General features: G+C 38.0%; 1 protein-coding gene across 4 annotated transcripts in view; it reads right to left on the bottom strand.

Moving 5' to 3' along the window:
* Positions 1 to 25813, bottom strand: part of MAP3K20 (mitogen-activated protein kinase kinase kinase 20) — an 86081-nt gene that overhangs the window by 43081 nt on the left and 17187 nt on the right. For all 4 annotated transcript variants that reach the window (XM_031599457.2, XM_090144039.1, XM_031599456.2 and 1 more), the window contains exons 3-8: positions 14174 to 14261; positions 9863 to 9964; positions 9035 to 9100; positions 8012 to 8040; positions 7764 to 7901; positions 1877 to 1963 (exon numbers count right to left, since the gene is read on the bottom strand). In XM_031599457.2, coding sequence (XP_031455317.2) covers positions 1877 to 1963; positions 7764 to 7901; positions 8012 to 8040; positions 9035 to 9100; positions 9863 to 9964; positions 14174 to 14261 — 510 coding nt within the window. The remainder of the gene's footprint in view (positions 1 to 1876; positions 1964 to 7763; positions 7902 to 8011; positions 8041 to 9034; positions 9101 to 9862; positions 9965 to 14173; positions 14262 to 25813) is intronic.

Genomic DNA, 25813 nt, shown 5'->3' with positions numbered 1-25813 from the left:
AAATCCACTTTATTTCTTATGCTCCAGATTTGCAAAGTGGGACCTTTCAACCTAAGCAATTATGCTTTGGCCTAAGTCCCACAGTGTTTTTAACAAGAGACTTAGAGTGAAAAGAATGAAGGCCTAGCTCAACAGTGACTCAGTTCTGTTGTGAAGTGGATCCATGCAAGTCTATTAATGTCAGTAGATAGAACTGAGAGCAGAACCTGATCCTCATACTTGCTTCAGAACATAGAAACTATGGGGGAAAAAAAAAAAAAGTAATGCATGCCAACTCTTACAAGGCATACACTGGACATGATCCCTAAGTCATGGTCAGAGAAAATAAAATCTAGATAAGCAAGTGTTAATGTTCTCAAAGCTTCCTGGCACCATTACAAAGAAGATGGTGGTAACAGGCTAGTAGTACCCGGCAGATAAATAGCTGTCTTTGAAAATCTCAACACTTAAGTTTCTCCAGCCATGAGTAAAACAGTTGTCATGTCCACATTTTGTTCATACTGTATTTTATACAGTTCCGTGCTCTGGAAAACTGCAGAGAAATGTGCATTGTATCTCTATCATCTTTCAGCATAGGACAATCTCTTTACAATGTTATCAGCATCACTTTAAACCACTTACATAAAATTGTACATAATAGAACGTAGCGCTGTTCATTGGTTCCACCTTCTTCAAACTGATATATAGGGCTTTTCCTAAACTAGGAGAAAGAGTCCCATTGTACCTCCTGCTCTGATAAACACTATAGAAGACCACGGTCATAAGCTTCAGACTGGTAATGTAGCATTTCCAACTATTCAGTATATCACAGTGTTGATTACTGGAATTAATCCAGTTCTCAAACTGAAGTTTAAAAAAAAAAGCAACGGAAACAAAAAAAGTCAACAACAAAAAATATTAAACTAAGAGGAGGAAACCTAACTCCACTATTTAACTCTGAAGCATTTTGAGAAACAGTTTATGTAGAATAATAGAAATCTGTATTACGCAGTCACTGCCTCACCATTGTAATGTTTCCCAAGCTTCCGCTGTGTCTAGATAGAGGAGGTTTCATCTTTGTGGAGGATTTCCATGCTTGTCTGTGTGTGGTACAGTCACAACTTTAAATGTTTTTTAAATGTAGTTACTCTCTTTGATATCAAGGGACTATGTGTTCAGATATACGCTCACATGTCCAACTAACTGAAAGCCTCAATTTGTGAGAAGAAGAAAAGCGAGGCTGGGGACACTGTACAAACGGTGTTTACACCACTGAAGTGCTTTTGAAATGGAAAGACTCTGCATGAGGAGGCTTGCAGCTATGCCGCAGCCTTGCCGATACCAGTGAGGAGCTCATCTTCAATGTAGTGTTGAACGTAGGTGGCAAAACTGTAATTTCTCTCTTTTTTTAAAACTATTTTTTCTTCTTTTATTTTTGAAATTTTCATCTAAGCGGCAGTTTCTTGTACTATAGTGACTCCTGCTGGGAGAGTTAAGTTGAAGTAGCTGAAGGTCTCTTACAGATATATCAACTCCCGGCCAGTAAAAAGATGTCCTAAACGCAGGAGATGGAGTTAAACTGTTCCCCTACCTTGGACGCAATGGCTTCTTTCATCACTAAGAACAAACCCCTAGGTTTTACAATTGAGACTGAGAAACTAGTACAGTACTTGTACAATTTTTGATCTACAGCATCACGACGTGAAGCTGCAACAATTAGATGTAAAGGGTCCATTCATGAGGAATAACATCACTTTGACCCTTTGTGTTAGCTCCTACTGCTAATCTTTCCATACGCGTGAACTTACTTTCAATTTGAAGAAGATGAAAAAGTCTTTTGCAAAACCCCAATACTGTTTTCTGATCTATGTACCTGAATGTAGAAACGTAGTCTTACCTCGTTTTTTTCCACTACAAGCCAAGCTACTTGTAATCCTTCCAAGCCTTTAAAGGGGACCTCCCTTGTTAGCATCTCCCAGAGAACCTGGAACAGAGAGAAAGAAAAGAATTTTTATTTCTGCACTTTGTATTTTAAATACATTATTAAACCTTGATACAGCACTATTCTGTACCCAATTATCAGGCAACCAGTTTCCATTTGCAGGAACTTGGACCAGTGTTTGTGTGCAAGATCCTCTCGCTAAATTAATTTGAATGTTTCTGATTTTTCCTCTACAGTAAAAACTGGGTTGTGTGGGGCCTAATGCCTGCAATTTTGTGAGAGCCAAAGAAAAAGCTTTTTTTTACTTTTTTTGTACACTGTAAGGTTCATATTTGGCAGTTGAGACTTGGAAAGACAGTGAACTTCTCCTATCCTTCTCAGCCTCAGCTAGACACATCTTCGCCTTGCAGTCATCTTGCATTTAAAAATATTTCTATATGATTGCAACTAGTGCTTTTCTGTAGTCAGAATATGATCCATAAGGTATTTTACTCCTATTATATGCCTACAAAAATAGTAAATATAATTTTGCAAGCAAAATGATAATTGTCTATCTCCAAGTACATGACTATATTAAGCCATACAATATATAGCATATCAACAATAATTCTGTTCTCCCCCTATATCTTATAGACACACTATCCTTACATACAGAAAGATGTTCTAATTTTTTAGTGTAAGAATCTTAGGTACTTTGTAGAGAGAGTTTGGCACCACTAAAATGATGCATGTCACTGAATCTAACTTGATTTCTGCCTCAAGGACTACATATTGGCATTCAATTAAATTAACAAGAACTTTGTACCTTCTCTCATGTTTGCCTCTATTTTTATCAGAATCTTCACACTTATCTCTTGTTACCAATATCTACATGGAAACTTCTTCTATTTGTATACCAAGCACAACAGCAACAAAAGACATCAATAATTTAGCATGTGACCAAATGTATTAAGATCCTTAGGCAAGTCTCTATATCCTCACTGGCTGGGTTAGTGCCCAGGCTCATTGCAGCTACATCATTCTGAGTGATTCTGGCCAACTATGAAAGTAATTAGAAGAAAAACACAAGAATATTGGCAGATGCTGCTCAAGCAAAAAAAATGCACTGAAGCAGATTCGGGCCTTTAATCAGGTGAACAGGGTTCCATCAGTAGACCTATTTGAATAATTCTGCTTCAGTCAGAAAACTGATCAGTAAAGTTAAGCGCATCTTGGAAAATAAGTAAAAGAACAGTTTTCCACATATAAGAAATACATGAGGAAGGCTATTCACGGGGGCATTCAATTCTCCTGTTTTCCTCAATTCACTCTCTTCAGAAGAAAAAAACTATTTTGATTTCTAATTCCAATTATTACCTCTCTATTGGTAGAGGTAGGAAATTTAACTGCGAGAAAATGAAATAATTTAGCAGCCTGATGTACTTCAGTCCAGAAAGCGGTGTACAAAAACAAAAATGCCCGGACCAAATTAAACACAAGCTGAGCAGTCTTGTGGAACCACCTCATCTGAATGGTTCTAACAGGAAACCACAAAAAAATCCATGTTTGCACATCAGACAGAGAAGTATCTAAATACATCTCTCAAGAAAAAAACACAATCAAGTACACGTTAAATGCCTCCAAGAAGCTTGAGCTGGAAAACTCCACTGTTCTGCTGTTTTTCTTTCAGAAGACTGAATTGTCTAGTTTCATTCATGCACGCAAGGCTGTGTGGAACATTTTGTACTGAATTCCTGCATCATGACACCTTTAGTGTTTATTTCCACTGCCTGTGGATCACTACTTTCCTAAATCAACAGTGATTACTTGAAACACTTCAAGATTACACATAGTTTGAGTGAACAGCAAACTCGTAAGATACAAAAATTTTTTCTTAATGCCTTGTTTTTCAGCAATAGTATAAGAAGATAAAAAACAAATCGTTGCATTTATTTATGCAAGTTTAAAGCAATCTTCTTACAACAAAGCAAAAGCTGTAGCTTAAGACTTTTCTTCTGAGGGTGACATGTAAGTATCATCAGTCTTACAAACACAGCAAATCGTATCTTCTGCGTTACCATTTGATGCTTCCAGTCCCTAGGTTCATACAGCCACAAAAAGTGCTCCTGAGTCTGACTTACCCTGATCTTGGCCTTTTTTTTTTTTTTTCCAAGATACACACTGATCATTTTCAGAACTAAATTCTCAGCTCACCTTATATGGAAATTAATCTGTCTTCCATTTCTGGTATAATTTAATTGGGACACTGACATGATTCACTTCCCCTCCCATCTTTGATGGTAAGGATCACCAGCTTTCCTGATCACATAACATCCCTATGACGACAGACAGCAGGTGTTCACAGTGAAATAGCCATGCCAGACACAATGATGGAAAACAAAGCAAGATCATTTAATGCAATGGTTTGTAAGCTGTGGCCTCTGAAGATGTTAGGCTCTTTGCATGCAGAGAAAAAGAGTGAGACTCAAAGATATGAGTGTTCATTCCATACATAAAGCTGAGAATAAGATTGATATGTCTTCAGTTCTATCAGCTGAGCTCTGCATTTCAGTTCTCATCCTGTCAACTATGTGACAATGATCTAAAGAAAAAAAGAAAAATATAGTCCTACCCCTCAACCCCAATTCAAAACCAACAAAAGCCACAAAAGACAGGGAACATCCAAATGAGTGATTTGAAGAAGAAAAAACAAACTAACTAACAAGCAAAAAAAAAAAAAAAAAAAAAAAAGATTCTCCCATTCTGAAAATCTGAAAATGCTTCCTCTTGGCAGGAAAGTGTACACAGATGAGTCTCAGGAGCTACAATTATCAGAAGTATGGCATAAGCAGAAAGTGTTGTTCTCTTAGAGGTACTGCCCTTGAAAATTAGGTCAGTCTCCTCTGGATTGATCCAAGTGGAAGTTAAAGATCTCATAATTCTTTTCAAAAAGAGTAAGGGATAGCCCCTGGAGCTGGCCAACATTCTCTCTATAAATAACCTATGTCCTCATAGCTAAAGCAATGCATGAACTATTGCTAGGAGCACAACAGCTGCTACATTGAACTTCAGCCTCAGTGTACCAATAGTCAATTAATGCTTTTAATTTTTTGTTCTTGCATTTAAAAATATTCAGCTACACAGCCTTCTATGATTAAATACACTTAGATACACAAACACACTGCAGTCCACTACAAACACTTTTTCCAGGTTAACATATCCCAAGCATTTATCTTCATGATTTCAGAACAGTTTTTAGGGGGAACATTATAATTCCACATACACTTTCATATGTGGAAGAGGAGCAAAGGACCATTTTTGAGCTCTGCACACAATGACATGAGACTATTACTGATCTGAATGGATTTGTGGGTTGATCATTTCCAGCACTTGGTGTCTGTTGTTTAGAGTATGCATTTTGAAATGGATTAGAAAAGAGAATCAGAGCATGGCTGAAATAAAGTTCAAGATCCACGTTTGTATCATAATAAATCTGGAACATTTAGATTTAGCATTTACTATACTGCATTATAAATTAATCACTATTTATCTCGAAGAGAATAAATGAAACTGTTCATCCACCCACGAAGAGCAGGACAAACTAACATGAACATTATCTATGAACACATATGTAACTGTTTGCAACGAGGGAAGTTCATTTCAGGTGAAGAGCAACTTGGACCTATATGGTGACAGAAAGACTAATACTTCATGGACAAAATGCTCACAAAGCTTAAGCAAAACATTTAAAATCACAGACTCCATTATAGAAAGCAAAGTTAGGAAAAAAAAAGAAATAAATTAAAGAAACTTATGGGTATGGTAACAAGTACTGTGAACAGAATATCTATTCTTAGCATCTTACTAGTTTACATTTGAAATGATTCTGTTCTTTGTTAACAAGACTTTAACTGAAGAAATGCAGATTTGTCTCTCCAACACAAAAGCTGCTGGCAAGTATTACACTTCCAAAGGCGATTCTTTAAATGTTGTTTTTACAGATGATAATCACTTGCTGAGACAAAAAAAGACTCCTTTTAAGAGTTTTCAGTTGTGTTGTTGTTTTCAGTCTCCTAACAAATTCTCTGGTAGTCCAACACTTACAATAGGGAGATTCCAGCTTTCAGTGTTATTTTCAGACATTTTTCTGCTTTCTGACAGCTCCATAACATCAGTAACTTTATCAAGTGAGAATCTGGGCTGTGGCTATTCATCATTTCTCCCCTTGCATCTCCTCTGAAAACAGTGGTGTTCCAAGATGTGGCAATGGAGTTATCCAAAGATGAATTCATTCTTAAGTCTTAAGAATTCATAACCTTCTATCCCCAGTAGAGCACATTAGCTCAAAAACAACATATTAAAAATGTGGGTCAGATATTATTAGGCATATATATAGCATTATATACCTGTAACCACATTAAAATATTCTACTAACACTGAACTGCTTTCATACTGAGGGTAGTTGAGTTTTGCTCCAAGCACAGGGCTATCAAAGGAGGTTTACTTTTTGGAGGAGGAAAAATAAACTCAGTACAACATAATGTTCCTATGGCTCTGGTAATACTTGACATGATAAAATATTAAACAATTGCTTACTTTCTCCCAGTTCTAGAATATTACTTGAAGTCAATAGCACCAAGATGCTTATGAGAGTAGTTCTGAATTGTAAGATTATTTTTTAAATTTCTCCTCTAAAATTTTTTCTTTATTTTGGAATTGGAATGTTATCTTTCAGTGGATGATATGTGATTGCTTCCAGTAACAGTTTACATTAACACATTTGTTAGCTTATGTTCTATGACTATTTGTGACCTAGTTCTGTTAGGCAAGCAAAGACTTTAAATCTGCCAATACAGGCTTCTCTTTCATTACAAAGTCTCAATCTTCCATTGCTAGGATATCTCACATCATCTTTTTATTTTTTTACGCTATCAACAACTGTTTGACAAAAAGTTTATGTAACCTTCTATTAGGACCATCAGCTTAGCTATCCATGGTCACAGACACTAGCTTAAAGCCAACAACCTTACATCTCCATCAAGTCCTCAAAGAGGAGGCGGCAATATTTTGCAGGTACTGAAACAACTCCTCACTGCTGAATCCAAAATCAAAAAGCTATGTACGCAGATCCATATGCAGAGTAGGACCCTGCTTCCTATCTCTTTTCCTCTAACGTACTGTTGTAATAGAAAGGCTTTGGGGCCTGGCTTACAACTGGTCTGACCAGGAGAGTAATTTCTAGACTATTTTACACTGCAGACACAGTGAAATAATTCACAATTGTACCTGCAAATGTGACATTCTGATGCACCGTAACTGATTATTTCCCCTTTGCATAAAAGGCAGACCCATGCTGTATTTTTAGACTGGGCCTTTACCTCCACTAGATGAAGGTTCTCTCAGCTACCCACTAACGACAGCGTGGTCTTTTAAACATGTGAGCATGGAAAAGTGGCCTCCTTTTTTATCTTAACTCAGTGACACCCTGTTTTATGGAAAGCCCTGGTATATAGCTATTACAACTTTTCCCTCTTATTTCACTAAAACATAAGCAGAGATTAATGATGCAGATTGCTCAGTAGCTCCTGCAAGCCTTCTGACATATGCTAAATACTTGCGGTAAAGTTTGCATTTCCCACACTGGCATGCTGCTAATCTAATCAGATAAGTGTCTTATTAAGCATGCAAGACGCTGCTCTTCCTATCATTTTCAAGCACATAATTATGAATTATGGGTCAGTCTTGAAAAAGTCTGATTTTTGTTGTTGTTGTTGTCCTTATTCAGAATTGTTTTTCTTGCATCCCATGACTTCTGTCACACTGGAGTTCTGCTTCTATGCGTAGAGAAATAAAAGGCACTCACCACTCCGTATGAGTACGTGTCACACGTCTCAGACACTGGGAGACTTTGAATAACTTCTGGGGCCATCCATGGAAAAGTACCCACTAACGACATGTGTGTTGTATGTGAATGGAACCTTGAGGCACCAAAATCACAGATCTGGCAAAGATAAACAGATAGTAGAGCATGAACCTCATTTACTAGTCATCAAAATATCGAGTCACGCAGCAGGATCTCTCACATAATTAGTATAATTGAAGTGTTCATACCTTTAACACGCCATCAGCAGCTATAACAACTACAAATGAAAAAACAACAAGTTACAGGAATGCTATTAAAAACGAACGCAGTACATTTTCACAGCAAAACACAATACATTTTCACAGCAAAAAGAAATCCACTTTATCAAGAAAAATGATCCAGTCGGCACAGGATGCACAAATATGCATGACTATCCTGGTTTCTTTGAGCATCTTTGAAGAACACCTGCTGAATCCATGCAAGTCTCTGAACAACTTCAAAACTTTTCAGGTCCTACTGAGCTCAAAGGTAGAAAGGCGACTATAACTAAAATGTAGATAAGCTCCATTATCCCCAAGGAAGCAGTTAGGCTTAACAATTAAAAAAAAAAAAAAAAAGGAAAAAGGAGATAAAATTTTTAAAAAATAAATAAATAGTACTATACAAATAGGGTTTTTTGTGACTATTATCACTCAGCATGCATTATTAATATCTGTACTCCTCCTGTCCCATTACTAGTTCATGCTTCATTTCAAATCAGTATTTCACAAGTTTCATTAATGGTTGTCAGCTGCCAGGTACAGTCTAAAACAGTGCTGCTCCACACTGAGTAGTCCCTGAATAAAAGCAGGCATGATAGAGACAAGATTTTCAGATTAGAAATTACAGGCCTTATCCAGTCTATTATGTCCAGTGAATAACAGTCCTTCATGGCACTCAATATTTTCAAATAGAATAACCAAGTGAGGAATGTCCAGGCAATGTCTGACAGCTGATAAAATGGACACTATCGTGGTCAGCCAGATACAACTTGAAAAGAGCCCTCCACAGTGCACTAAATTATGCCAGGACAGTAACAGAGCCAACAGTCAAGATGTAGAGAGGAGTGACACTCGAACAGGCTTTTCTGTGCCTCAGCAAAGGCCAGTGTAGCTTGATGACAGACAAGGTGTTAGTTCTGCACATTCACAAAGCTTAGGTACAGACTTGATTGCAGCAATAACAACTAAAAGGAAATACAGAACGTTTTATTGTTTTTATTGCTACTTTACCGTTCCTGGACTTCAGATCTCTGTGGATTACTTTGACTGGAGCTTCCATGTGTAAGTAGTGCATGCCTACACAAAACAAGCAACAGTCTAGTTAGGCAGGCTGAAGGTAGCCATCACTTATCAGCAGTCATGTTTTTTAGTTCCCATTTCTTGTCCCCATTACAGGCTGGCATACATACATGAAGGCCAGTTGCAGGAGAAGCAAAGGTCCCCATAAACTACTTTGAGTAAAAAGAACTAAGCTACGCTCAAAACACCTATATGGGTATGCTAATGATTTTTAACTTCATATTTAATTATTTTCTCTAATGTATTTTCTGCACGGAGAAGCTAAGATAAGAATGTACTGTTTATTAGTTTATACTATTTCCTGTATGGTCACAAGAGCACAAAGGCTCTGCATTGTTCTGAGAAGAACGTCAGCATGTTTGTGAAGAACCAGCTTCCTTAAATATACCAATTCGAATAAAATGTAAGGATAATTATGCCTTATAATTATACTACATCAAAATTATCCTCTTGGGGTTTAGGAGCAAACCAGAAGTATAAAACTAGCTCATAGAAGGCATTTTCACTCCCGAAATGATTTTGGATTCAGAATAACAAAGAAACATATTGAAAAGAACAGTGAATGGGTTTGTTTGTTGTTGCTTTTAATTACAGTTGTTTTCATTATTTTGCTTTTTCTTTTTTTGCCTTTTTTTTTTTTTTTTTGACAACTTGAAAAAAGAAGTTTAGGAAAGCTTTCCTGATCTAACAGGGAAAGTATCTCCACTTGTACATTTTGCTGCGTAAGATAGAAGACATCACTGGTCTGGTCTTACTTACCTTTAGCTATGTCAGTTGCCCAGGTCATGATATGATCCATATCCATCTCTTCACTTTTGTTACTATTAATGTAATCAAACAGTGAGCCAGCAGAAGCATACTCTATTAGAAAAATAAAATAAATAAAATAAACGCACATGACATTTTAAAACACTGCACCAAAACTAAAAACCTTAATGGAAACTCTGCCAGTTCCAAAAAGCAGCTCTTTGAAGCTTAATGAAAAAGAATTTGGGTTCAGCAACTAACACTATTAGTAACATAATAGGAGAATAATAGTCCGTTCTGACTGTCCCAACACAGACATACCTGCTGCTAAGGGAAAAGAAATGTGAAATCATCTATAACAACAGGATTTAAAATGAAAAGGCATCAGAAAGCTCTGATATAAAGAGAGCTCAGGCAAGGCAGTTCCAATTCCAGAGTGAAAGGTTCTGGTGATTATTTTCTTTTTTAAGATTTATGAGGGTCATTTCTGTTCAGAGAGAGAACGCTGTAAAAACGGTAACGCGCCGCTGAGCAATTCTGTCCACTTGTGACTTTACAGACTGTATGCAAATGGAGGCATGCTTTCACTGCTTTACATTCTCTCAGTCCAGGACAAGTCCGCACAGCTAAGAAAGCAAGATGTTTTCTTACGCTCCTTGTTCAGCACCAACAGTTGTTTTGCTTAACTTTTTCCACCTACACCTACAGAAACCCGCAGCAGGATCCTGCAGGCAGAAGCAAAGGCTTTTTTTTCTGCCCGTCAGTGTTTGCAAGTATGACAGACAGAACACAATCTGACTTCCAGAGCTCACAGGACTATGAGCTGGAATACCAAGCTCATTACACTTAGACTTGTTTAATTGGGAAACTGGAAACAACTGAAACCCCCACAGCACTACGTTTATATAACTTGAAATTCTTCCATATTTAAACACTGAAGTTTGCCTCTTCCAGTCACAACAGCAGTTGTGAGACTGCTGATGAGATGAGAGATTGGTGGTACCAGATCTCAGGTACTGTTTCCAAAGAGGGCAGTCATCAGTGGTGAGAAGTACTGCATTTAAATTATGCCCCATAACAAAAGACAATTATTTTATTTTTTATATAGTAAAATCAAGTATTAAATATATGATATTCTGTTAAGAAAAAAGGGCTTGCAAGTAGTAACTGAAGACAAAATTTTATTCTTCTACCTCTTCATGCAGGAGCAGAGAAGATCAAATCACTTATTCATTAAAAACAAAACACAGGAATGAAGGAAGAAACTACAGGTCTAACTTTGAAGCAAAGTGGGGCAAATTTCCATGAGCAGCAGGCCATAATGCAAGCCAGCTGGTTTACAATTGAAATGCTTCATATCTGCCATTTCAAAGCAGCAACAAAATCATTCTCCTCTCAGACTACATAAAATATATCCAAATTGTTGTTCATAATAATATTAAAGAACAATACATCATAGGCTAAATGCATAAAAAGTAAACATTGCTCCTCATCAATGAAATCAAAACCACTGGGAGAGTACAGTGTGGGTCGAGACAGAATCTGCATCCTAGAATACGGTACATCATATAAGAAGATTCTATTGCTAAATGAAAGGAATGAGGGAGTATATACAAAGTCCCTTGAAAGTAAACGCTCTAGTTGCAAGTTAGTTTTGGTTCATTGCTGCAGGACCTCCTGCTGCAAGGAGGCTCTGCAGGAGACAGGCATGTTATTTCTGATGTCACTGAAAGAGGACTAAGATGCTGACCTGCACATTTCCTCAATTAAAACATCAGCTTTTTTTACCCATGAAGTCATCATGTGTCTTATAAATGGATTCTTCAGGAATAGTCTGCCTGCATGCTTTGCATGCCTTTACAATGCATAATTCGATCCACCAGAGTCAGGGATAACTGAGATCCCCAAGCCCTTTGCTGCTCTGTATGAACAGAGGCAAGCAATCTTCAAGCGATATAGCTTGATTCTTTAGTATTTCTCCCAATATATATTGTGCCACAGGATTCTACTATGAAATTATAGATTTGGAAATTACATTGCCATGGTAATTTCTTTCAGAGATAGAAAAGAGGTATTTGCTTTAGAAAGTAATGTTGTGAATGCAGAATTGGACTCACTCTACCACTGACCAGGATACATCCTACGCATCTGCACAGATGGGACACGTTAGCACTAAAAATCTTTTGGGAGGAGGCAGCAGTGATCAAAACCTAGACCTGAAAGCTGCACACTGAGGCTGCTGTTTGCTGTCTGCAACATCTAAAACAATGTGATTCACATTAGCAGCTCAATGGGCTCAACAACCAGTTGTAACACTGATACAAAAGCTGCTCCAGAAATGTTTTAACTATGTTGGCCCTGAAAGTCAGAGGCAGACCTTGGTGGTAGAGGTTGAACTTTCCTGCCAATATTCCATTATGTTGTGTTGCCATGTGGCAGACGGCAGCAGAGGAGCAATTTGACAAAATGGCCTTTGACATGGAAGGGCGTATGGAGCAATTGTTTGTTAACGAATTCCTCTATGCGGAAAAAATGGCACCCACTGACATTCATAGACGCTTGCTGAACTTTTATAGAGACCAAATGGTAGACGTGAGCACATTGAGGCAGTGAGTGATACATTTCAGCAGTGGTGACAGAGAAGGTATGTTCCAGACAGTCACACAGATCTTACAAGTGTGGCATACAGACTCTTGTTCATGGCAGGCAAAAATGCATAGCTAGCGGTGATGACCACACTGAAAAATAGTGTTTTGTATTCAAGAATTTACTCTATCAATTAGTGCTATTGTGCTCTTTTTATCTGTTGTAGTGGTTTCCACGGAAATAAATTGGAGGAATTACTTTTGGAGTGACCTACATACATTCCCATACATGTTTTGACTGCAGATGTAGCTTTTCTCATTTGGACAGAGCAGTCTCAGAGAACTCTCTGACAATCCCACATAAGATGTTATGTACAGCCAATACTCAGTACATGCTTGGCTGAATGCCCTCATCTCCATCATTCAGAAGAATCATTAGGTTCTTGAGATTTTTTTCTCATTTGGGTTTTTCCCTGGCAAGATATGGATCTCTGAATAAACCACAGGATTAAGACTGCTGCACTGAAAACTACCTAGAAGATCAAGGAGTAAAAACCTCTCTCAAAGATATGTCAAGCACAATTAGCATTTTTCTAAGCAGCCATTTTCTCATTTGAAAACAGCTGGAGAAATCAAGCCTTACTTCGCTTTCAGCCCGAGGAACTCAAGTCTGGAAGTTGCAGGGAGAAGCCAATGCAGTTTAAAATCAGAATAATTTTTTTTTTCTTTAACCAGAATAGATTCAGAGCTCTTCCAGTAACAAAGAGGTAGGACTACAGAATAGTCTCTTTCACACAGATGGTCCCCATTCCCAATGACATAATGAACTATTTCAGCTGTTCTCTGTCCAGTGATCAGCAGGTATGTCAGATGACCTTCTCCAAACACTGACCTTCTGTGAGAGCAACTGAGGACTTTCTGATCCAGACATCATTCTGGATGATCTGGTGATCACACATTTGCTTTGTTAGTCTGCTCTCTAATTTGCACTTATTACCTTTGTATTAGAAATAATAGCTATATTACATGATTTATTATGATTTTTATTACATAAAGAAGATATTTCCTGTCTGATATGGTATCAGCAGTCTAATCTCTGAGCAGTATAGACTAAAATCATCCTTCATGCATCTCTAGAGTACTGGTGGTACTGGTTTCAAAACCGCAACATCCAATAGGCAGTGAAACAGTTGTGCATCTCAGAAGTGCTACCACAGGATTATGCTGCCATCTACGGTGTTGACATAAGGTCTAAGAGACAGGTAGAAGTAAGTGAATTTCCACAGGTTTTGTGCACCACTGGAGGAATTTCTACAGCTGATTAGAAGCTGTGTTTTTTCCAGCACACAATTCGGGGTGGATCCCCTCCAGCAGATGCCCCTGAAGACATCTTATACCAAAATGGAACCTTGGCTAGGACAGCACTTGCAAAGGCTGACAAGCAGAAGATATTGCCTACAGTTTAGAGATACCTACACACATAAAAAACAGGTTCTGGATATCTTCATACATGCCCAGCAGATGACAGATTACAGCTATACCCACTTTGTTATCTTTGTGGTAGAGGGTGCCATGTTCTGGCAGCTGCATCTATTTTGCATCTGATGCCATCCAATAAATAGAACCATAGCACCAAATGTTGTTGCCTCTTTCGAGGCCAGCAGAATACTGAAATTGGGTGTACTCGTAAGACCAGAGTTTTATAGAGTCATAATGAAAATCAAACAAGAATCCTTACCTGTAACTATGCCATAATTTGGAGGTTCGATCACAGCTCCATAGAACTGAATGATGTTTTTGTGACTGAGCACACTGAGTATTTCTGCCTGTTGAAAACAAAAAAGGCAGACAATTAAGAATGGTGCCTTTACTGTAGTATTTTAGACTCCAATGGAAATACACAAATATTTAACATATATACGTACGCACATACATACACACATCTAGGAAAGACTACCCACAAATGGCTGGTACCTAGAAACCTCATGTGCAAGTTTGGTAGATGGATGCTTAGCATGTTCAGAAAAAAAGATCATACTATTCCTTCACGATCAAGGCACAGATGTAGATGCTAGGTCTCTGTAAAAATCTGAAGGCCCTAGAAAATGCAGTTCAAAGACAGATCTGCAATATTTGGCAGGGCTGTAGAAGTTTAACCCAAAAATTGTGTTTGTGTACAGAGCACTGTGAGATCAGTGAGCCCAGAGCTCCAGGCAGTTGAGAGCATACTGTGCACCATACAGCTCAATCTGATGTTTACTGGAGACATGGAGTTTGCTACGCATGCACTGCAGGTCTAATCAAACATGCACAGCAAGCATGCTTGAGATTGCCAAATAGCCAGCAGTGCAGTTGAAACTGTTTTTCAGTGCAGGCTCTGATGATTAGAAGATGTTTAGAAATTCTGGATAAACATACAGAATCTTTGAATTCCACTTGAAAAATGTTTTTAGGTATGATAAAGACCAAAGGAGACTGAAAATATATCCACAGCAAATAAATCACGTAGTCCACCACTTTATGGCTTTATGAGGGAAAATAACGGGTATTATTTGAGATCTTTGTGATCTCACAGTGGTTTTGCTTTCATAGTATGTTAAAATAAATACTCAAAAGATTTTGCAAACAAATTTTTAAACAAAAGTGTGTATTGTACAAAAGGAGATAATCACAGAATCACCAAAGTTGGAGCATTACTTATAGACTTTTAGGTCGAGAGTATGCTAACTTCAAACCAGTTGCGCATTTAAGAAAGAAAACATTACTGTCAGTTACTCTGAACTTAGCAAGTATCCCTTCTGTAAGAGCCTTTCTCAGATCTCCTTGACTGACTGTAAGGGTGTTGCTGTTTATCTGCAGGTGAGTCTTTGCAAATCTGCATAGAGAGCTGCCAATTACGCTACTTTGTGGCTTTCACTTCGTGTAGATTTGTTGAAAACAGAAAGACTAACAGCTTTGATGCAGCAAAGTATGTTAAAGTAGCTAGTGCTACTGTAATAAATGTAAAGACACTGCAAAACAACATAATTTTTTACCTATGTTTTATTGCTGGAACGGTGATACATGGGTAAGTAAACGACTACAGATACAAGCTTCAGATGGTTCAAATATTTTTAACTGTTCTTTTGAGTTTCTGTTTAAAGCCTCTTCTGAGTAATTTCAACAATTTTGATTTCATACCTTCAACTAATGCATGAACATTTATGCATACTCATTTAAATCTCAAACTATAGCTTTGAACTTGGGTTGCACCAGCTCCTCTGCAAGCTAGTGAAATGGTGCTACTATGAAGCGAGAGATCTCTCACAGTATCAGAAAAATAATTTTCAAAATAGATGGTGTTTTCAGCAAATCATACTGTACTAGGCCATAGGACACAACTCACACACAAGGCAACCAAAGAACAGAACTGTCTAAGTAAATGTGGGAAGCCTCACCTGCAGATGAACACTCCCACAGGCAGTGGCAGGATGTGACGGAGGATCTGTAGGGCCAGCCAGGGCTCCGGCAGCAGCAGCTCTGCCCTCCAAGCTGCCTCCCACCAACCTTCCTACACAGCTGACCTCTCCAGCAGTGGGAATGCCTGTTTTACCAGCTGTGCCCTCCAATCTCTTTGGTAGCATCCGCTGGAATGGAGATGACAGCCTACTCATTCAAAACTCCATCTCCACATGCTAGCAGACCCAAGGCCTCTGTGCTTCAAAATCTTTTGTATTATGCTTAAATTTACTTCAAGAAATACTAAACTGAGGAATGTCCTCTAATTCCTACCAGCATTCCCACTAGATAACCAGAAGACCCAGAGTACTCCTTGACTATCTACCCGAATATTGCTATAAACAAGACAGGCACACCAGGCCCCAGTCACCCTTGGACAAGCCATTTATGCTGTATTTTCTTGAATATGTAGGTTAACAAGAATAGATTATTAACAAGAATAGATTAAAACTATCTTCTTGTATAGTACATAAAATCCATGAATTCAATACACTGTGCACACCACCTGCTACCAAAATAGGCTGTTAGAAAATCAAATGACTGGCCCCACACATAACATTCCTGCAGCATTATGCATTTAGAAGCAGCACCAGACAAATCTTTTGGAGAAGGATTGCACCGCCACACGACAAGCACATGCAAGGAGGTACCAGACCCCTTGGGCACAGATTGCCTGGTGATGGGCTGCTGGGTCTCCAAAGGCCTCACTGGAGCCACAGGGCAACAGGAGGGGCTTGCACTGCTCTTAGTTCTTGAAGATTCCGAAAGAACTATTTTCAAAGATTATTTTATTTACAGTGTATTGCACACTAAGGTCACATTCTAGGAGTTGAAGAAATGCTGTGTCGACTGCAGCTATTATAATCATATTAAAAATGATGTCCAGATTCTAAACTGGGATTAACAGATGCCAAAGCAAGCTTCCATCTAAGTATGAGGAAAAGCACCTACTAATTGCACACAGATATCTCAAATTAAGAATCATAGGAAGAAAAATTGCCAACTTTTCCTAAGGACCATTACTTTTAAAATAAATCCTTTCTAAACACTTCTAATCATTCTAGGCTATCCCTTTCATGTTCTGTTCTTTTCAGTTGCTGTAGATCAGCTGTGAAATATATTAGGCAATTTAAGGACGCTTTCTCCTTGCAGTGAGAACCAGATGCAAGTCAATCCACATCTTTGAAGCTTTTGTACTTTTTGAGAAGGTAGCATATTTCAGTGAAAGACTGTAACCTTCACATAGCAAATTACAAAGTACTGGTTAAAGACTGGTGTTTCAAAGGCACTTAGAAGAATATCTGGAATCACCTTTAAGCATCAGACTCATACTTAAATCCTAAATGCCTAGATGTTTGGAATAAAATCCTGCCAAGCATATCTCTCTCCAGAGGCCATTTAAGAATGCAGCTCTCACTGGCCTGGATATCACATGCTCACTTCCTTTGGTAAAGCTGCTATCTATCTTATACAAGTGAGCAACAGATTCCTTCCTAAAGCCACCCTGATGACAAGTAGCAAGTTTCTAGTTACTTCGTTATATTACTTTTTGGTGTGAAAGAATTGAATTTCTTTAAATGTTGGATTGAAATAGAACTACAGGAGGCTCAGCTGAAGGAAAAGTAGAACCTAAACATGCCAATGCAAACTTCTCAGATTTCTTCAAGCATACAAGCTGATTGCAACGGAGCTGAATATTCTTAGTCTCATGATAAACTTAGTCACAATCTGGTACTGATCAACAAACCGTGCTAAAACTACCTGCCTTGTATTTACACCACAAGTACAGGTAAAATTATATGCCTCTCCTGAGTGCTGCTGACAGACTTCCCCTTATGACAAACTTGATGCCATTTCTCAAAGGCAGAGGTATTCAAGGGTCTAAACAAACCTAATCCACTATTTATAAAATTCAACCACTATCAAGAGAAAGTCAAGGTCAAAACAAAAGACATCAAAAACATTCTGACTGAATACTCACTTACTGTAAATCAAACCCACCAGATATTCACAAAAACCTACAGTATAAGTAGGAATTAAGATAAACTCTAAGTGTACAAACTAATTGTGTCCTATGAACCAGTCTGGATTATGCACTGTAGTGCTTTACGGATAATTTATTTTTATGCCTGTTAAATCTCTGCTTATTGACGTATGTGAAAGTGTCAATTACCTCATCTACAGCTGACATGCCACTACAGCTGCCTCGAGACCTGCTAGCACTGCTCTCACGTTTTTAGTACAAATAGCTATGCAGAAACACTTGCAACTTCAATGTTTTCTGCAGGTAAAACCACAATGCTGACAAGGGCTGAAGGAGCAGCACACAGCTCAGCTCTGACAACATCTCCAAGGTCGTGCTGACTGCAGGTGCAGGCAATGGCCATCCAGTGCTGATTTGGCACTACCCCGGAATGCAGAAAAGGCCTTATCGTCAGATCTTTAATTGCAGCCACGTGTGAGAGGATGCAGACCAAGGCACTCTGCATACAGCTGTGTTGTCGCCTGCAGCTCCTTGCACCAGCTGCTCTCGTCAGAGTTCCTGGTCCTGATTCAGCTGAAGTTAGCAAAGACCAAACTTCTCGCTCTGCTGGAGTTACTCTGCTCTGCCCTCAAAGTAGGCTAGGAAGTTGTTTAACTCGCACTTTTAGTTAAGACAATTGATTGAAAGCTTGGGCTAGGAACCCATTCCACCAGCACAGCTTGATCTGTTGACAGATGTTCTTTCGCAGTTTTCTCAGCATCAAAAGATGTTTTTTGTTCAAGTCTGGACAAACTGGTCCCACAGCAACTTAATTACTGTTTCTGCTGGGTACCTGTGGAGTGGCTGGCTGGAGAGGACTAAGTACTGCCTGCCTTCCACCCTGGTCCAAGCACTGTGGTTTAGGATTAACATGATAAATAAATGTGAGACCATCAGGGTAGCCAGCCGCCAACCAGCTCTGCTGCTAATAAATCAGTTAATTGCACAGTAAGAGGCACCATCATTCTCTGCAAAATTACAGGGTTAGAAATGGTTAGCCACTCAAGGAATCTGATTAATACAACAATCCTTAAGAGCCTTCTAATATTTATTATTACACTGAGCAATAGTTTGGTTATTTACTTTTCCAAATAAATGTTTGTCACATTTATTAAGAAGGTATTTAGACACACTTAAGGCAGCTCTGAGAACATTTTTTTAAGTCTTTAGCAGTTTAAAGGCTTTGACCTCTGTCATGTTCTTGGGAGATTTGCAACACAGCTATTCTCACGTCTTTACAGTCTAATAAAAGGGCATCTGGAAGAGATGATGCTTCATTAAAATTGTTCTATTTACTGACAATCAAATTTTTAAAAAAGAATGCTAGCACAAATTAATCCTAAACATTTATTTACAGATCTCTAATGAAAGATACATTCATTCAGTGCACATTAGAATTGCAACTTCCCAGTACCTCAGGAATGCATTTCTGTGCAATGACTGATGTATATAGTACGTGAAGCTGTTCCTTACAAGACTGTTTACCGTTTAGGTGGAAGAGGATCCTCTCTTTCCTCTGTGAAAGCTTTTGTTTTCGTAAGCAAGGTGAGAACAAAGCATTACTCAGTCCTTTGTTAAAAAACAGTTGACAATGAGAGAGTAAATCAACTCAAAAGTTATTGAAATGATGGAGAAGGAGTGATCATGACACTCATTTCTCTACATAAAGGAGCCCAAATTTGTTTTACATGCACAATACTAAGACAATCAGCATCTAATGCTACAGTTCAAATACAAAACACAAATAAAACATGCATCTTATAATCCTACAGGCTTCCAATTTCTTTTATGCAATGCTGACAAATCATCCAGCCAAAAAAAGAATACTTTTCCACACAACATTTAAGTTTTACATGCTTTGACACATACATTATACAATCACATGGGAATACTTTTGCCAGGAGCCAAGTAATAATTTTTATTACCTCATTCCTTCTGTTCTTTCTAAAAAGCTAAACTTAATAAAATCTTAATGAGCAGGATACATATAGAGTTTGTGTAGCTTAGCTCTTTTGGATAATTATCATGCCACAGTCTTGGACAGCTATCTATTACTGGAAACAAATTTTCAAGTCAAAATAAGCAATTAATAGAGGAATACCTGAAGAATTTCAGAAATATGAAATTCTTAAAAAGAATCACACAGTAGGGATATTATGCAATTACTACTGTTTTGAACACTAAGTAGAAAATCCAAGTAGATACAAGCTACACATTTATGAATTTGCCTACAGTTTAGACTGCTTTCTCATAAACTTTTCTAAGAAACAAATATGAAAGTTTTGTACTTTAGGAGACCTCCCCCCCCCCCCCCCCCCCAGGAAGAATGTTCTTAATAAGCAAAATACACTCATAATCCCATCTAGGGAAATTTTGTTAGACCTATTAAACTGCCACTGATAACAAGAGAGCAAGAAGAAAATTACATCAACGTGGCAGAGTCAAAGAATCCTCAGTGAGATCTTCTAAGTGCAAATAAAAGTTATCACATGTTCTGATGAGTGTGGGCACTCTCCCAACTGAACAGGGTTATCCCCTGTTTCAAAAAGCACTCTCATTACTTAAAGCAATTCTCATGTATTACAGCTGTGTGAGGCTGGGGATCTTTTCATGTTCATTTGTAGGATCACTTATCCCAGTTAAAAGCTATTTCCTACAGCTTATTAACAAGAAGTTTAAATTCTATCAGCATTTGTTCTTAGAAGAAAGTCATCTATGCAGTGCTGCTGGGATATTCTTTTGTAAATCTCAGAAAACAAGGATAAAATTATGTTCTCAGAGTGATACCATCAGCAATGTTATCAACAGCAGAATTACATTCTTCTAAGTACATCTATTATGACATACAAAACACATATTTAAAAGCATTTTGACTGAGCGAATGTTTGAAAGCCTCAAATTTGCATCCAAAATCATGTCCTAAACTGTTAAAAATCCCAGAAACTAGAAGTAGAAATATAAAGGAAAGTAATACTCATCTTATAGTATATCTGTTTTATCATCACACAATTTTTATTCTCTCTTTTTTTTAAATAGAGTGGCAGAAACAGACACTTAATTTAATATAGCTTGCCCTGACTTTGAGGTTGCAGGCTCAGAGAGGAAAAAAAAGAAAAAGCACATTACCGAGACAGCACAAGTCTGTTAAACTGTCATAGCATAATGCACTGAAATGATATGGACATAAATTTATTATGTGGTATTCCAGGCTCACACAATCTTATGTAATTTATTTTAAAACATTTCATTTCTACCATGTATTAGAAAATGTATACGAGCCTCTCAAAAAGAAAACTGGGTTTTATAGTCTCCTGTAACTTTTTACACAAACCTTTGCAGTTTATTTGCATTAAATTCGGCAGTTTCAAGGATAATTTGAATATTACAACATTAGAAATACTACCGAGTAAATTTGGAACATGTCCTTCAAACTAATGTTAAATAAAGGTTTGTTCAGTGTATGGAAAGCAGGTTGAGCCCTCCCAAAATCACAGGGAGATCTTTTTCCTAGCAACATGGCAGCAGGCCCTCTGCCTTATGCAGTACAAGGGACTCTGATGAAGCTAACCAGCTTGGTGCTGCCGCTGCCATACAGCAGCCAAGTACAGCACACTCACAGAGCCCATCCGGCAGTTACCAAGGAATCACAGAATCACACTGTTAGTCTTCTTTGTGACAAAGGTTAAAAACTCTGCTATCAGTCAGAGAAGAGACAAAAGCCGCAGCACTTAAGATAAAATTAAGCAAGTGCACTGTCTGCAGGATATCCTTACAAAAGGCTTAATAAGCTTGAAAACTGCATTCTGAGGTACAGCTACACTGCAATTTACAAAAATAGCACAGAGATCATGAGCAAACAACTAATTTCCACACAGATTTCAACTAAAAATTCGTTATGCCCAGACACAGCCCACAGGAACAGCACACAGCTTGAGTACCATCAGCATTCAGTACTATTAAGGCACCTGATAAAGACCTGCCGGGAGCAAGAGCAGTTTTCACAGTAATTCACAGTCCCTAGAACCTTCATAAACAATGTATCTGTAGTGGTCTAAGAGTTTAGAAATGAGTATAAATATTTCATTCAGGCCATTTTACAGTAAGCAGCTGTCTCCTACTGCAACACAACACTGGCAATTGAGTAGAAGCAATCAATTAGCGGACTCAGTGGCGCCTCTGAAATACCTGAGCTCCCATAGAGCACTTGCTTTTCAGTAGTTTCCCAATGTCAGAAAATTTTGACATTTACTCTCAAGCATTCTGAACATAAGCCTGCAACAAACTCCATAACATTTCTAACATACTAAGGAATAATGAAATACGAAAACTTTCTGGCCTCCTGCTCACTTCATCTCAACTCTCCTTCCTCAGCCAGAAACATCATGGTTATCATGGCTAATATGCAACATAAGCTTTACAGACTCAACAAATGAAAAAATATCAGCGGAAATTATTTACAAGATCAAAGTCATTACAAATCTTATACAAGCCTTATGGAAAAATGTTCTGGTACAACAGTGATGGGCAAAACCAAGCCCCTCTCAAGGAAATTCTGGCAGTGCTTAGAAGCATCAGAAGAGAAGATAATATCAAAGAGATGTCTGGATAAAGTCCGTATTCATCTAACTAGAGCACTGATTTTCAGCCTGAGATTACAGAGTATTAGTAAGCGATCTGGATGAGACAGTTTAGAAGAGAAAGTCTGATCTCCATACAGCATCCGCTGTATAGCTAGCACTAGGACTACAACAAAGATTGCAGCAGCTGTAGTCATGGATCCTGCTCAACTCTTCTGAACCAGTTGTATTTACACTCAAGAATTTTCTCAAACAATTTCAAAAATTGTATTTTGACCAAGAAAAACAATGTCAAGCTCTTAATAAGTACTCACGTTACTCCTGTCTTAGAGTTATTTAAGGCCAACCTACTGTCGTTAGATAACAACAGTGCTTAGACTCACTGAATCATAAAGGTTGGAAAAGACCTGTAAGATAATCTAAGTCCAATCATCCCCCTAGCACCAACACTGCCTACTAAACCATGTTCCTAGTACTACATCTGTCCTTTCCTTAAACACCTCCAGGGATAATGTCTCCACTGCCTCTCTGGGCAGCCTATTCCAATACCTCGCCAGTTCTTCTGAGAAGAAATTCTTCATATCAGAACCGAAGCCTCCCTGGTGTAACTTAAGGCCATTCCCTCTTGTCCTATCGCTGTTACCTGGAAGAAGCAGACACTCACCTCGCCACAGCCTAATTTAAGGGAGTTGTAGAGAGTGATAAGGTCTCCACTGAGCCTCCTCCAGATTAAACAATCCCAGCTTTCTAGAACCCTAGTGACTGTTAAAATTCCAGACAAGTTTCCCAAACAGGGCAGGCTGAGCTCACATTAATGAGAACAGAGAATATATGATACTTTCCCATTACGTTTTAACAGCAATTGCTGGGGAGCCATGTGAGGTTTTGCTTTCCAAAGGGGCTGAGAGCTATGTAGAAAGCACCCCCTAAGTTATCTCTCAAAAACTATATCCCCTCAGAGACTACAGAAAACCAAAGAATCACACCCTACCAAGGGACCACCTACTTTGAAGACACAAAACTTCCAGCGCAGAAATTCTAGCAGTGACCAGCTGACACTGGTCACTGAAAAAGAGAAAGTAGTCTCCAGTTTCAGACAAAGCACCAGAGGCTCCTTCACAGACAAGATGTATTGCTCGTGACACGTTTACTTATGTCACAGCACAGGTTCACAGTATCTCAAAAGAACAAGCCTTCTTTATAATCTGGACCTCTGACTGCTGTACATTCCTTTAATGCATTATTGGAATAACACACATCAGCAGTTTTATCTGCAACTGTACAAATTTCTCATATATAAGTCTTCCCTGTGACTCTGCTTCCAGTTTCGGTTTTATCACATAGGAACAGCAAATCAACTTCCCTCCCATGCTCAGAGGAACAAACAGTCTCTGTGACTTACCAAGTGTTTTCCCCTACTTAAGCAGTAAGCGTCCCACCTCAGCTTACAGACAGAGCTATCTCCCTGTCACCTTGCTTAGATTAAGAACATCTGGGGTGACACAACACCAAACTCCACAAAAACATCACTCATTCTTTCTCCAGTGAGCATCACTGCCCTTCAGTCAGTGCCTTCCCAGTGAGCAACAGCCAGAGCCACAGCCCTCTCTGCAGCTCTCCAGGTATGCCTGCACCCAGACCATGATGACTACAGACACCATTCCCCACAAAATGAAGGCTTCAGGAAAAATTCTTCAAGTGCTTTCCAGAAAAGTCACTCTTCTTTATATAAAATTGAAAATTTGAAAATTACATTTTACTTAGAAACTTAGCTCACATACTACCCCTACTAGGTAGTGATGGACAAAAAAAATAAAAAAAAAAATCCTGAAATCTGAAGTTCTCAGCATTATGTAAAGTAGATTCATTTTTATTTTACTCCATGCTGCCTTCATGAAATTTCAATCTTTTGCCATCAAGACTAAAAATATTCAAACAGAATAATGCCCAAATTTTACTTTCACTGTAAGGAAAAACTTGCAGTATTTATAAATAGGCTTAATATCATAAAAGCGCATTTTTAACAACACTGTTGTACTTTATATTTCTCATGTAGGTTCAGTTTTTCCCTTCTCTTAGATACATTTCTTATCTTATCTAGACTTCTTCATAGCCACCTACTTACGAAGACACGTCATTAAAAACCATTCCATTTCTATTCTTTGTTATACAAAATTTGTTTTGTAATAATAAATAAATTATAAGAAACATACAAATTTATTTGTATGTATTATTAATTATAAATAATTATTTATTATAATTAATTATTAATTATAAATAATAAATATTATTATCATTGTATGTATTATTAAACATACATTTATTTCTTGTCTGTTTTAATTTGCATTTCTATGTTACTACAAGTTTCAAAATAGTTTTAAAAGATGTAATCTAAATACCAGAATCTTTGAACTCTGCAGAAACCAAAAATCTAGAAGATTATACCTAGAAGAGTGACAATTACTATTTACAGAATGATCCAGTATCCTATGTAGACAGTGGCTCTAAGCTTTATATGCAGCAGATGTACAAGGTGCAGTAAATTACACAAGTTAGTGTATTCCGAACATGAAGCCCAAGTCCAGTGCCAGTACCTTTGTGATGGCTTGATGAATGAGAATGCATGCAAACCACATGAATTTCCTCTTAAGAGAGTTACAAGGAAGAATCACAGCATCACATCTGCCATTACTTTTTACTCTCTGACATGGGTGTACCAAATGTTTTTGAGAACTGTTTTAACTTGCATAGACAAACAGTCCATAACACAAAAACAACAGTATTGCAGTAATACTTCACTATGCAACCACAGTATATTTTGGGGTTAAACGTGCAATGGGAAAGAACATCTTGCAGTCAGCTTTGCCTTTTCTCCATTTCTTTCTACTTCCACTAATCTGCTCCTCCAGACTTCATTTGAATTTCGTCTTTCATTGTTTTATTAGAAAAAAAATCCAGAAATCAGAAATAAATGATGCATACATACCCAATGGGAAATAAGAATATTTAAAAAGCCAGTGAGAAAATTCAGATAATCTGTTTTGTGGTTACAAAACAGTTCACTTACACTACTTCCTCTGCCATTCTGCCCTGGGCTTTCTGAGGTCTTCTAATAAATGAAACAGTAAAAAGGAAGCTGGAACGTGGTATTTCATGAACCCATGGGAACTTCAGGACCAGGGTCACAATGTGCATTGTAATAATGAAACTCCTCTCTCACATGGGCTGTACTTAAAAAGCCGAGGAGGACACAACATGCTGCAGCCATGTAAACAAATGC

The sequence above is a fragment of the Phasianus colchicus genome, chromosome 7 (genome assembly GCF_987193195.1).
Source record: "Phasianus colchicus chromosome 7, bPhaCol1.hap1.1, whole genome shotgun sequence".
NCBI classification, from domain to species: Eukaryota; Metazoa; Chordata; class Aves; order Galliformes; family Phasianidae; genus Phasianus; species Phasianus colchicus.
Note: the sequence above shows the minus strand (reverse complement) of the source record. Positions and strands in the feature narration are given on the sequence as shown.